Below are 15,134 nucleotides of genomic sequence, written 5' to 3'. Positions count from 1 at the left end.
CCACATATTATCACATTGCTGTATTACAAGTAGCTATGTACTGTTCCAATATGCTTTATATTTAGAATTACTAGAATACTGAACACAAGATGCATTTTATTAGTGATGCAACTGGTAGCAGATAATAATTGTTTTTATATAAACAGGCATTTCTAAATATTTAACAAGAGCTCATGTACAGCAATGTCTTACATTTTCAAATAAATGGAATTTTTAAGCTACCGTAATAATATCTCCTATAAATGATTTTAATGAAGGGTTATAGCAGACTTTCTCCACAAACAAACAAACACACGGACGCGTGTGCGCGCACGCACATACACACACACACACACACACACACACACACACACACAAACCTGGGTTTGATATCCTAATGGAAATGCGCAACCCTTCTGGATGAATTTACATATATTGTCTATTAGGCAATATTACAACATTATTATAGTCATGCATGCAAAAATATGATTGATATAATGAAATATATGCAATGAGAAAGAAACAATTTAACTGCAAATAAAGAATGTCAGTAACAGAAACCAAACCAAATTAAAATGTTGGCAAATTCTTTAACCCTTCACAAGATGCCTTAATTGAACCTAGATGACAATCACACAATGTGCCCGCATCTCTTATTTATTGTAACGAACTACATCAAGTACACTTTTGAAGATGAACCAAACATGCACAAAGAAAAAAAAAATACATTAATGCAATAGCATCCTGTTTTTAAACATGGCAAATATGAAACAATATCAATGACATTAATGATAATTACAAAAGGAACATACCATAAATACTGGTGCTAGTGATCATGTCTTCAAGCCTAAAAACAAGAGAGGGAAAAACAGCAGAAACGGAATTTTCACGAGGAGGAATTCCAAAGGTCGCTTCTCATTACTGGCACTTTATCCTCAGCTATCGGATTTCACAAGTTTTAAAAACGCACGGTCCCTCGGTCTTTCCTCGGGTGTTCATTTAGGTCGCGTAATTAAGGACAATGCCAACCTAAAGGGAAACGGAACATGCGAGTGAAATAAAATAAAAAGCAGCCCTTGAGGGAGATGCAGAAAGCCACACAGCCACGGCTGGAGCCTGTCACTTCTGGAGCGAGTTAAAACGAGAGAATAGGAAGCATGTGAGAGACTGGAGATGGCATAAAACACACAATCTTCAGGCCGCCTATTAGAGGAAGAGTCTAAACCAGCGTGATGCCCCCCCTCCCTGTACTTTTAAAATAGATTACTTGCCAGCAGTTGTCCCACTAAGCGCGATGACAACCCATCTATTAACCTCCCGCCTGCGGTGATATCGCGACAAGTTTTATTCAGGCTGGCATGCAAAAACTTCTCGTTGCAGTAAAGTGTTAATTAACACGACTGGTTCCGGACGTAGCCTAGATGTAGGCTAACCTTCTCCTCAAACTACGGAGAGGAAATCATTCATTGCAAACTCGCTATAATCCCGAAACTTCATAGCGTGCATTTGGTCTTTTCTAAAACGATGACAAAGTCATCTAGCTTCTGAAAACGCACACTGACTATACCAGTCTAGCACAGACTGCGCTGCAGATCTGTGATGCGCTTGCAGATCTACTCCGTTTCTATTTTAAATTGTCAACATCGCTGATAGACATCAGACTTACCTGTGTAGGTGCCAGGGCAGCGTCAGCGTTTATAGTGCCATCGATCCGATGAGTGCGCAGATGAATGGTTCGCTCAGGTTAAGCGCGGTTGCTCGCGATTTGAAACCATTCCAAGTTAGTGAGGGGAAGACTGACCACAGCCTCTGCCATGTTGGAATTCCAAACCCTGGACAGCTGCTCCGCTGACTGAAGGCAGCACGCGGCACACTGCGCATGATCTGTGCGGCAGGAGCCAAATTCAAAGAGAACCTTAATAAGCAGCACTTCACAAGTAGCCTATCATGACAGCATTTTTGCTACAGGCTATTTGATGTAGTTTTAATTGTAGCCTACTGTCTGCACTACAGAGGGTTGCCTTCGTTGGCCCTGTAGCCTACAGCCTACAGCCTATCTGCACTGCTTGGCACTAATTGAGGTGCACCTATAGGCTGCATAGGCTGTTTCTTTGTATGACCGCCTGTAGGCTACATTTAGGACACCTATTCATCTGTTAACATGGTGTGGTAGCCCATTCTACAGGGTTGGCCAGCTTTATTGAACATTGCTTCTGTTCTGTAGATCTGTCAAGCTTTTGTTATCATTTTCTTCTTACTTTCTCTGCTGGTGTGGTTAACTGTTTTCTTTAGAATGCATTCATCTGAGGTAACAAATATTGAAGGTTGACATATTGTGATACTTGTATTTGCTTTCTTGCGAGAGTTAAATGAGAAGATCGACACCACACATCTGCCTGCTAACTGAAGCCATATGCCATCAGCTGGTTAGCTTAGCTTAGCCTAGCTTAGCTTAGAAACTGGAATCTATTCCGCTTGCCTTGCAACCTCACATTGAGGCTCCAGAAGTCTCTGACCCTGGCAATGAATCCCTCTAGAAAATCACAATTTGTCATTCAAACCATTTGTTTTTTTTTGTTATTTAGTGGATTTTATTCCCTTCAGATAGAACTAATTTAGCTGTTTTCAGTCTTTATGCTAAGCTAACTGGCATTGGTAGCAAATTGATAGGGCCTACCCGACAAAAGCAAAAAGTGGTATCGACCTTCTCATCTAACTCTCAGCAAGACAGTAAATAATGCCAACATTTTAAACTACAGCTTTAAAGGGACAGTTTGCCCCAAAATCAAAAATGTATCTTTTTCCCCCTACCTGTGTTGGAGATGCCAGCTGTAGAAATGCTCTCTCGAATATAGATCACATTTGACTTGTAGTGCTCTAAGCACCAGAAAAATACTTTTGAAAAGCTCAACAGCAATAATTTGTTCCAGAAATCACAACTGGGGTACTTAGGACTATCCACAGACCTGGTTTTTGAGAAGTTTTATGTAGCTCCTAAACTACACCCCCAAACCATATCACCGTGCAGAAGGAAACGTTAAGAGGCTTGTCCTCCTTGGCTGAGCTGTAACTGTAGCTAATTGGGTCATGATTTCTGGAAGGAGACATTGCTGTTGAGTTTTTACAAATTAATTGTTTGGGTGCTGTGAACACCACAAGCCGAACGTTCCATCTAGTCCCCTATATTGGAGAGAAGACTAACATCTCCACGATATCTCCAACACTGGGCAACTCACACCAATACAATTTAGATTGATAAATAGCTTTACAGGTAAGAGGAAATGGGATTTTGTCCAGACAACTTAATTTAAAAAAACAAAACACTTTTGGTTATTATCCAGCCCCTTTCTGCTATCTGTACCCAGCCTTGAAGGGTGGGGGGTATCTTTTCCTTTGGGGAAGCGTTGCAAAACCCTGGTTCGACACATGATATGAGGATCGGCACCAAAAGTCCCATTATGCCCTTTCAAATCCATACCCAAGGCCCTAGGAGTGATGCATTGATTCAGCCTTCAGTACTCCCTTGACTACACCATGCTAATTCCAACTGCACAAGCTCTTTGGAGAAATCCTACCCATAAGGCAGGACACAGAGTAGCCACTGAGCTTCTCTGGACAATGACAGTTTAAGCTCATACACTTAGTATCATTCACCGCTACTGTCCCTGTTAGCAGTATTTCTCTAAACAAATAAATCATTTAGACACAAAAGCAATTGCAGATTGTGTTGAAACTGTCCAAGATTTAAACCCCCAAAAATAATTTGAGGTAAAGACAATGGTCATAATAACATTTCTTTTGCTAGGCTGCTAATTATGCAAGAATGTTCATCATAGTGCTCATCATTGTATAATGTCCTGTTAATGCGCAGCTGACTCAACCAGAAGTCAGTGTCCACGCTTGCAGAACAGCCTGTGAAAATCTCTGTGTGCTGTGGAGGTCATGGTGAAAACAACAGCAGTGCATTTCCAGGTGTAGCCACGTCCATTGTCTCCTTCCTCATATGGGCATGTTCAGTTTGTGCCTTTGTCCTTGTGTCAGCAGGCAGGACATTCTAAATTATTTTGCTCAGCTGCCTCCCTGAACTCTTGCTACAGCACGTCAATACACACATCATGCAGACACCCGCACATACAGCTACAGGGATCACAGTTCATGTCCATCACACACTTGAATCCTCCTTGACACAGATCAAACCTCAAGGAAATAAAAAAAGTTAGCCAGTTTCCATGAATTGAACGTGCAAATTCAGATCAAAATTTCAGATGGTGGGTTTTGTAAATGAGTGTCTAAAAACAGATTAAAATTGGTAAGATTAAATTGAGTTGATGAATTTAAAAAATTAAGTCTATTACACCTGTGATAAGGAAACCCCGTTTTAAGGAACAATGAATGAATGTAAAACACTTGCTGACATCCCTTTTCCTGTCCAACACACATACACACACACACACACACACACACACAGACACACACACGCAGGAATGAGGTTAGAGGTTTACATGGCACGTGACTGCCTGTTTTTTAACCTTCTGCCTACAGACTCTTATGTCATGTGTGATCACTTCAGCGATGTTGCTGGGCGTTTATTGTTTCTGCCATGAAACACTGACTTTGGAGAAACCAGCTGCATCAAGCCTTTTCTCACAGGAGCATGCATCTGTGTGTAACAAAAGAGATTTTATTCCCTTGATCAGTGGTTTGTAGAAATATTGACTCATCTTCACAGTGATTGTTGTTAGACATTGTGTAATGAAACAGCTCGTAACAGCAATCCTAAACCGAAAAAAAAAAAACATATTGAGTATTTCCACTGGCATTGACATGTAATGCCTTTTCTTCTCCAAACTGTATTAATATTTTTTATCAATACACATCTTGGCCCAATCTGATTTGGGGCTATTCATGGAATTATGCTGTAAACAATATAATTTGCAGAGATGCTGCACAGTATCTCTGGACTATCAGAGGCAGTGATTCTTATCAGGAATATAGATCTTTGAGTAGAAATAATAGGCACACAGAGGCTTAAGACACTGTAATTTTGATAACAGCTATAAAACATTTGTACTATAAAACAGCAGATGCTATTATATAGAGAAAGATGTGCAAAAAGTGCAAAAATCACCGCCTTGATTTCCCACATTGTTTCTAGATGTCTATCCAAGTCTCTGTATAGACTAGGGCTAAAATCCTAATAGGGACAAGCTTCAAGTGAATAGAGCCCACAGAGGATAAGCTACTAAATCTTGCAATAAAAGCAATGTGATTTACAGTAAATTCCACAAGGCTGACAGTGCCACAGCTGAGGGCATAAACACTCCTTTCAGTGCTGCGCCTCAGTTCTGTCTGCTGTGAACCACAATCACGCAGGCATGCTGCTCAGCAGCAGTGACTTTGATAAATCACCAGGAAGTCCCACTGTTGGCTTAAAACTAGAACTTGTTCAGTTGCAATTCTGCATTTGTCCCTCTTTAATGTGTATGGAAGTGGCTTTAGCAGTAATCTGTCAGTGATTGATTAGATGCGGCCAAATCCCCTCTCCGTTCTCCTCCACTGGCTCACTGTTCAGCCACAGCTGTGTATTTACAGAAAGATGGCTGTATTAGGGAAGATGCTGCCTTATTTACCTGCAACATAAACAGAGTTACTTCCACTTGGGGGGTTATACACACAAAATGACCACCAGCAAACAAGAAACAAGAAGTGACATGTTCTTGTTGGTGTTGAATTCATGCACCAATGGATAAACAAACAGGCTTACAGACCTATGCCGGGTTTGTTTTGGGAAGTAGGAATCACATCTTAAGCTGTAATCCATGTTGTAACAGTCAACATTCGGCAGCATAATAGCCCTTTATTCTGTGGAAACAAACTGAAATGTATGTTACTATTAAAACATATTTATTTTGTATGTGACACAAGAGGTTGAAAAAGCAATTTAGACAGGGTGCTGGATATTGATCACACTTACCAGCAGATCCATTTTAATTAAATATTAAGAGAGTGTGCTGCATTGATAGCAACTGAGCAGTGAACACTTTTTCTTTTCTTTTGCCACCATTTAAAAAGATAATACAAACTAAAAAAGAAGACATGCTTTAATAACACTCACATGTAATTAGACTTGAAGTACTAAAGCAGGGCCAAGTTGTATCTGATGAATTTTGTATTTAAAGAATATTTTACTTATTTTTAAAAGGTCTGAGTATGAACATCCGTGCATGAATTTTAATGGAGATACTTAAATGGTAATTATTCCACTCAGGCTTCAACGTAGGCAACAAATGGAATTCAATCAGTGTCCGTGCATAATGATGGTCATTAGGAGAAAGAAAATAATAATGACATCCTATCTGCATTAAACCTGCAGACACTTTACACAATGATCCTGCAGCTATTATTGATCTCCATGGAGATAAGCAATTGTCACTTTTCAGCATTGTGCCTGAATGTTAAATGCAGCTCTTTTTCTCCAAACTATTTCAGCGAACACCAAATTTTCATTTAATTTACTTCCCTACTTGAAATCAATGGCCTTATTCCACAAGATTATAATTTTGGTTTATTGTCATAGCTTTCTTTCCAGTTACCACTATTGTTTCCTTACATACTAAGGTTTCATAAGGCTCGCATAAAATTGATTAAATTGTCCAGGATTCAACAATACTTTATGTAAATGAACACAATGTCTTAGTTTTCATCTTTTTGTGAAACCCATTATTAGTTGAACATTGTAACAGTTGTTTACACATATTGTACAGTAGGCAGCTTGTATGGAGTCTTCTTCAAGATGGCCACTTGGTTGAATAATTAAATAAGATCTCCAATCAAATGATCCATGATTTGCATGCCTTCTGTTGCCAACTAGCTCCATCTGTTTGGTTTTGAGAGCTCTGACACAGTGGCTCATATGAGTGAAACAGCAATAATGTAATTGTGGATGTGACAGATACACCAGATGATGCAGGGACTGTTTGAAAGTCTGGTCCAAGGCATAGGCTACTGTACAGCACGGTGTCATATGGTCCGCAAGAAAGCACGACAAAAACTGTTTCATTAGGGCTTTATACTGTCTAACTAACTTTAAAGAGCCTGTGCAGTGACAAACGCTCATTCATTTAAATATAGGCTCCTGATAGTTGAACTGTGATTATTACAGCCTCTCTTGAATCATGCATTACAAAGTTCATGTGTCTTAATTGAATAGCAGGCTTCAGAGCTTGGGGGGTGAAGGACAATAGTAGCAGGGCCAGTTTGGCTGGATGCCAGTGGCCAATGCAGAGCAGGCTTCAGCTCTCAGCAGCAGGCAGAGCCCATCCCGGAGTCCACATCAGGAGAGACAGCCTCTGCTGTTTTGATGGATCAGCCATTGCAGGCAGTGTCTGCCCTCAGCTGGGGTTCAGGTATTCACCACCAATAACGTTACCATCGCAGGTTAGAGTCTGAGTGTATTTTCTCTTGTTTGTCTTCCTTTCTTGATGTGTCTGAAGGACAAAGCAGCACCGCTGATAATTTTTGTTTTTAAGATATTATGCCAGTAAGTGTTGAAATAATTGTTTAATTTCAGTCAAGTGTTTGAAGTCATGAGTCTATGTCAAACTTTACCAAACTTCCCTTAAAAGCGTATGACACTCCCATGTGCATGACGTAATCATCTCCACTAACATCATTGATTCAACTTTCTAGTTAACAATTAAACATTATTTGAGCCTACAAAAAAAAAGCATTCAAGCTATGGTCAAATATCTCAATGTTAAAACAGCCACGAAGATACAATTTTCTTTTCTTTTTAGGCTTTTTATATTGAAGTGCGTCCGGTTATTAAACCAGTGATGCCAAGGTCATTCAATTAATGTCTCTCCCTTTTATCAGCTTCAGTAGATCCACAGTGACTGAGTGCCACTTTGCCCATCACACTCAAGTGCTTTTGTGCCCAAGACTGAAGCCCACTGTGATTGTACGATGCAATTTAAAAAAAAAAAATTGTTGATGAAATAAGGAAATCATGAAGATGTTTAAAAGACTTTTTTCTTCTTTTGTACAAACTGAGTATTACTTTATTCGGTATGGTCATCATTTGTATCAGTTGTGATAACACTTACCAGGTGAACTATAGCGATGAGTTACAGTGACACTTCTACATACAGCTTTATGACAGCTTTAACTCAATTTTACTATACTGTTTATTTCAGTTATGAAAATATATGAAAACAAAGGTAAACATTAAAATTATTAACCAAAACGAAATTTTTAATACATGTCCAGCCTTTTCATGGTTTTACTGAGACCCAGTGTACTAGTTGTGTGCAAAATGAATGTAAAGTTCCAGTTCAAATACATATGAGTGGTTGAAATAATGTGGGTAAATTGGGGACTTTTTCAACTCTTAAATGCATTTAATACAGTAGATCTTTAGAGACCTGGGTCCATATCACACCTTCTAATGTTTTCATCTTATTCAATCAAGCCGGCTGGTCAAATCTAGTCCTCAATCAGTGGTGTCAGAATGTCCAAATTGTTTTAAATCATTGTTTTCCTGCATGTGTTTGTCTTTAAAATGTGTATAGAGACAATAGGTATGAGCACAACCATCTTGCAAGATTGTAACAATAATTGATGATCACTGACTGTCATTGATCAGCCTACTTTTAACAAGGAACAATATGAAATTCATGTATGTGTTGAATATGTGCTGGCTCTCTAAAGACCTGACCCATTTGACATCCCAATATCTCAGCTCTGCAATTAGTGAGTAAAATATTGTCATAATATAATCAGCATCATAACATAATAGAAATTAAAATAGGATACACATTGCACAACCGTTTAAAATTGTAACTTTTCTTTTTGTTCTTCTGTTTCAGCCAAAAAATATTTACATGAAACTAAACAAGAATTATTAATACAAATTAAACATTAACACTCTACATGTGGAAAACATCATTGCATTTACACAACAGCCTAGCATGGCACAGACAAATGTGAGAGAGGCAGAGGCTTGTGAAACACAATGCCTGCAGTTAGATTCATTTTGCAAGGCAATGCTTTTCCAAACAGCTCCAAGACTTCCTGATCGTCTGTAATCCCCAGCTTTCACACATAAGTCATTGAGAGCGATGGAGTCCCCTCTGTTTACTCACTCCAAACCAAATGATCTTTCACAAGTAGACCACTTCAGATGTGAAATGGAATTTGCCAGGCTGTTCTATCCCAAGTCTATTTCTCTGTACGCTTTACCAATTCCCAAAATAGGGTTCAGTCGCTCACAGGTAATGTCTGTGAGGATTGAGCTAGGCTCCTCTGCCGTTTTAATGGCCCACGGGAAAAGGTATTTGACGGAGGTAAAGAAGTACTCTTAAGCACATACATAGCACTGAATTTCATTTTGCTTTAGTTGCTGTAATGCATTATGTTCTTTGGACAGAAAGGGATGTTTATAACAATGTGAGAATGATTTAACATTACAGCGTTTGCACTAAAATGACCTATATTGTTTAATTCAGATTAAATGCCAAAATTCCTACAACTCATCCAGTTACTATAATAACCTGGAGGGGAAAAGAAGGATGGATATTTACATTTCAATAGATGATTTTAATGTAAAATATAATGTGATATAAATGTTATTTCTCCTTAAAAAAACAATACATGCTTCCCCTGTCATGAGAGAATTTAAAGAGCATATCTGATGTCTTTATCTTTCCAGTGGTTGACAGTGTTCCTGCTTTGGTACGTAGTTATGATAAATGGTTGTTTTAAGAGGGCTGCATTTACTTTGTAGAGTCATTATGAAAGTATTATGTATGAGAAAACAGTCATTAATATTCATTATAATTGCAAACTGCTGAGCTGAATGCTGATGGAGTGTGTTTGGATGCCAGCACAGGCTTGTCTTTTCTAATGTATCTCTTTATTGCATCTGTGCAGCAATAAATGTAGGTGTTTTGGAGGGTCTCTGTAAGAGCATCAGACTTTTACTCATTTTTCCACTCAATCAGTAAGATCATGACACCCTTTTGGGAAGTAGAGATTAACAAACTGTAATGACATGCTCTAACAATACACACATTGCTACAACATAAATTCAAAGATACGACCTATAAAATGACTCACTTGTATTGTGTATTTCACTTTTCGTAGAATCCAGAGCATTAGCTGCCTCACAGTCTCCAAAGGATACAGTGTTCCTATTCCGGTTGATAAGGCCTCCAATTTTGTTTGTGTCTGGTAATTGGAGCAATGTTGAAGTGAGTAGCACTGATACATTTCCCAGTCTATGTGTGAATGAGGCTTGCTATGGAAGGGAAAGGTCAGGCCCTGGACTTGCCTTTTCTTCCCCAGGGCCCTCAGCAGTAGGGGCCGGAGAACACCACAAACAATTAAACATGTTGCTTCTCAGGGAAGAGCAGCCGTACTGCTGTTGGTTAGAGAAGTTTTTACCTTAGTGGGTTGCTGTTGGTCACTCTTCACAGCAATAATCTGCAGGTCTGAACAATCAATACAGCCACGACAGCTTCAGCTTCCATTTGCGCGGCCATCTCTTGAGTGCCTGTGCATGAGCAGAGGAGCACAGAATAGGCATAAACTAACACATTCGCACGCACACACAAATACACACACAAACATATGTATTCAAGCTCATGCACAGAATCACCCATCCACACACGTACACGGGCATGAACATATGGATGCACAACAACACACAGTCCTACATGGCACATGCACAGATGTGAAGACATAAAGCACACAAATGCATCCTTCACATATTCACACAAACATTTGTACTTTATACGTGACAATTAACATTTTGATATTATTTAACTTAATTCATTTATTTGACTTGTTTTACAGTGTACATTATCTTTGTCTCAGTTCATCAACACTACTAGTCAAAAAGTTGGGGTAACTTTCACAGTGCAGACATTTCCATTGGACTCCATTATAGACAGAATACCAGCTGAGATCAGTGGCATTGTTTTTTTTTTAACAAAGGCAGCAGTTTTCAGATTACATTATGTGCTTACATAATTGCAAAAGGGTTCTCCAATGTTTTTTTCAGTTAATTTTTTAAAATTATATCAGATCAGTAAACAGAATAGGCCTTTGGAACATTGGATGAATGGTTGCTGATAATGGGCAATTTAGGTATTGCATTAAAGATCAGCCACTCAGTCAGATCAGCTGGTAATCTGTCTGTAATGGAGTGGTATGGAAATGTGTAGCTTTTTGTATCTCACATGTCTCTTAGAAAATATATTTATATCCTAATAGACAATAGCAAATACATTTTCATGTATACATAATGCCACGTAAATCATTTCATAAGATTCCGAAATTCCGAAACATTTATGAACCTTTCTGACAAGTTATGACCATGACAAGTCATTTTTATATGGAACAAATCTGCAAACTTGCAAATTTAATTGGTTTTTCTACTATATCTGCTCATAGCAACTAAAACTTCATTAATGTTGTGTTATTGATGTGTTTAGGCATAGAACCTTTGGTTTAGGTTAGTAAATAAGCACTGCCTTAAATAATGTTAAATGAAACAGGAGACAGTCAACAGTCATAGTCACTCTAACCAAAACCCCCATCTTTCCCTAATCTTAATAAAAGTTGTATATTTCACACACAGGACTGTGAACCCCTTTCCCCGATATCAGAGTTCTGCACTTTCTACGACATCACGTCACTTGCCGATTACTTCCATGCAGTAAAAAAGTTAGCATTTCCTTCACTGGAAAACTTTTGCCACAAAATCTTAGTTTAGTAAAATGTTACACATAAAAATGTAAGTACGCTATTTTTGCTTTTTGTGTGAGTGTGATTAATCTGCTTTTTTGTTTTTACTCACAAAAGTCAATAATCCACATAAAAGCTGTCTTTTCTGTTTTACATATATCAGAGCTGAACATCCAGTGACTTGCAGAATTGTAGATGTAAGCATACACAATAAGACATAGTAAAGGCATGACAACAAGTATGATTATAGAGCCAGGTTTTAACAATGTAAGGATCCTGAGCAGTACCTTAATGAAAGCTACATGGTTGTCATCTGTAGTTCTTGAATAGCAGATAGTAACAATGCAACTACCTGGGCCTCTGAGACGGGACTGTGTGTGCTGGGGCTAGAGCAGCGAGCACAGTGAAGCGCTCAACAAGTGAAACACCATTGGCATAGCTCCAAAAAGACTTGGCCCCAAGGAAGGCAATGCTACAGTAGCTTTACAATTACGCAAACAAAGAGATATCTCACTAAATGCTTCCTAGTGGAAAATTACAACATATTATCTTTTTTTTTTTCAATTATTCCTTGATGTGAAAACACTAATTGGTTCCCTTGCCTATTGTTTGAGAATTGCATGTGTCTATTGCTCAAAGCTCTTAGCAAGAACAGGGAAAAAGCCTCCCTGCTAGCCTGAACATTTCAAACTTGGAGTACTTTCTGCTGCAAAGTGCCGCAGAGAGATGACTGCTATAAAGGAACGATTAGAACCAAAAAACATACAAAGAAATATTCATCATTTATCCTTATGGTTTGTTTGTTTTACTTGATTTTTTTAAATTAAGGCAATTCCATTTTTTTTAACTGCGAATCTCTCTCTCCTTGTACGCATTTATCATTTTGTCAAATGGATTATTACACATAATGCATTATGCTGTTTTGTATACATAACTCTGTTGCATGTTTGTCCATCTTGGGAGAGGGACCCCTCCTGAGTTGCTTTTCCTGAGGGTAATGACATTTTTTACTTGTTAAAGATTCTTTTTGGGATACATTTTCCTTATCCGATGCAAAGGTGAAAAGACAGAGGGTGACATATGATATTATATTAATAATAATAAAATTGAATTGACAATGACAAAACTGTGCTAACAAACAACCGTCACAATGCAGACAAATGTATGCCTTTCCGTACTTCTGCGCATCCATGCTGACAACCAGCAGAATTAATTTCCTCCTGTTTACAAAGTCATTGTTAAAGTGGGAGAACAATCCTGAGTTTTGAAAAATACTCAAGGTTGGTTTAAAAGAGGGGTATTTTTCTATTTCATCCTTATCATCAATAGGTTTTATCGCTTTACTGACAATACAGTGCTGAATAGCCCTGTGGGAAGGTGATTCACAATCTGGATATGCACCACAAAATTACATGCTTTTGTACTGCAGAGCAGATAATGATTAATACAAACGTTCAGCGTAGTTTAATCCAAGCCAGAAACACTTTACACGTGTTGTTGCATGGGAGAGGTGTGATCGTAGCTTCCAGAGAAGACAGCTCTCTATTTTATGATAATGTTATGCGCTTGTCTGTCCTTTCTTTAGACAGGAATCTGCTTGAAGGACTGTAACTCTTAAATTGAGTCTCACAGGAAACATGGGGTACATTGAAATTCTTGTTTCACAAAATATGAGACAGATAAATCGGTTTCAGGTTTTGGTGATTGGTGTCCTCAATTTTATCTGTTACCCCTTTTCATCCAATTTGCGAGATACACTGTACTTTTCATTTTGCTTGCGTGAAGCATGTTCATGATTGTCTTGTGTTTTTTGTGAGCTGTGTGGCATCACAGTCCCCTGCAGGTGACATTTCTTTTAATCTTTTAGTGACCTTTCTTTATGCCCCTAGCAATTAGCTGATGAGTTTGTCTGTGCTGTGGGTCAGTATCATTGCGTTGTAATCAACACAAACACAAGGAGACTTTTCAGAAGAGCTCGGCTTGGCATTCAAGAACCCTTACCTGACAACATTGTATTAGTACAAACCAATAATCAAATGGTGTTTGATGAAGGGGAGGTGCAGTAATCTAGATGCAGTATACAAGAAGTTTAGCGGAAAGATTTTCACTCCTGTAATTATTTGCCGCTGAGGTTGTAAGTGTGTGTAATATCAAGTATGCAGCAGAGTATCCCTTTTTCCAACAGTCTTGTAGTAGAAGGACTTGTTGGGTACAAAAAAGGTTTTCAAGTGTCCAAAATGTCCACATAATGAGCCATGAGTCACGTTTTCCTCTTGAAGAATTAGCTCACGCATTCAACTTCCAGATACTTGGTGACTGCGGTAGCTCAACAATACTTTATAATACATGTGAACAGAACACCAAACCAAACTTTTTTTTCCTAGAAAATTAGATGATATACTACTATATTGTTTTTCAAAGTCCATTTTGAAGGAATAATAATTGCTGTATGAATGTCAAGAATGTAACTGAGCATAATCCATAGAGAGGTGGGTAGGGATGACTGTGTACAAACAACAGACACAAGAGACCAGAGGGGTGTTTCACGGTCACAATGGGTTGGTTAGAGAGGTATGTTGAGCCTAAAGTCCGAGTTTTTAATATCATAAAGGTGTCTCTCTTTTAATCCAAATGACCATGATAACTTATGCTGCACACCTAACCTGCTCCAAAGGTGGTAATGTTCAGAGTTTGGGATTGTAATCGGCTAGGTGAAGACACTCTCACTAATCACCTCTTTTGTAAATAGCGTCACCATTCTTGCAAAATCCTTAGAATTGGAAGTGGTTCTTTTTGGAGGAACTGAATGGATGCCTTAGTTTGTCATGTCAACATTCTCCATGAGTCACATGAATTTTACTTGTGCCACAAGGTTTACAGTAATTACAGTAGCTCAAGCTGTACGTTTTGGCACGGGAACCTCATTTGCAAGGTTGTTCTTGCTTCTCTGGCAATTTGCTCAGGCTAGACTCTAAAAGAAACCCTCTTTATTATTGGAGATAGCCTGAAAAGGAGTCCAGTTCTAGTAACAGCTTTGTGAGGCTGATCTTAGGCATGTTGATGCTTTGAGCTATCTGTGACTGTTTGCATGCTATCATGCTCACAAAAAAGAATGCTAACATGTTGCTGTATAGCAGTTAGCCTGTAATGTTTCCATGTTGAGCTTTGTAGTTTGTTGTTAACATCCTAGCATTTTCTGATTAGGATTTAACACAAAGTACAGGTAAGGCTGATTGGATTAGTTTTGCAGGTGTTGGTGTTAAACCCAAATGTTGCAGGATAATTGATCTGGAAACTATGAAAGTGTGCACAAAACGTTTTTGGTATTTAACCAAGATGGTTTAGCAGTCAAATCAAGTAGTCAGTTTAAACATTTTCCAAGTTTATTAATGTAAAATGTAAAAAAT

General features: G+C 38.5%; 1 protein-coding gene across 1 annotated transcript in view; it reads right to left on the bottom strand.

Moving 5' to 3' along the window:
- Positions 1-1,927, bottom strand: part of fign (fidgetin) — a 28,004-nt gene extending 26,077 nt beyond the window's left edge. Inside the window, exons 1-2 of the mRNA XM_034886538.1 lie at positions 1,646-1,927; positions 792-826 (exon numbers count right to left, since the gene is read on the bottom strand). Coding sequence (XP_034742429.1) covers positions 792-816 — 25 coding nt within the window. The 5' untranslated portion in view covers positions 817-826; positions 1,646-1,927. The remainder of the gene's footprint in view (positions 1-791; positions 827-1,645) is intronic.
- Between the last annotated feature and the right edge of the window lie 13,207 nt (positions 1,928-15,134).

This window comes from Etheostoma cragini, chromosome 11 (genome assembly GCF_013103735.1).
Source record: "Etheostoma cragini isolate CJK2018 chromosome 11, CSU_Ecrag_1.0, whole genome shotgun sequence".
Classification (NCBI taxonomy): Eukaryota; Metazoa; Chordata; class Actinopteri; order Perciformes; family Percidae; genus Etheostoma; species Etheostoma cragini.
This window is presented reverse-complemented; position numbering and strand designations above follow the sequence as displayed.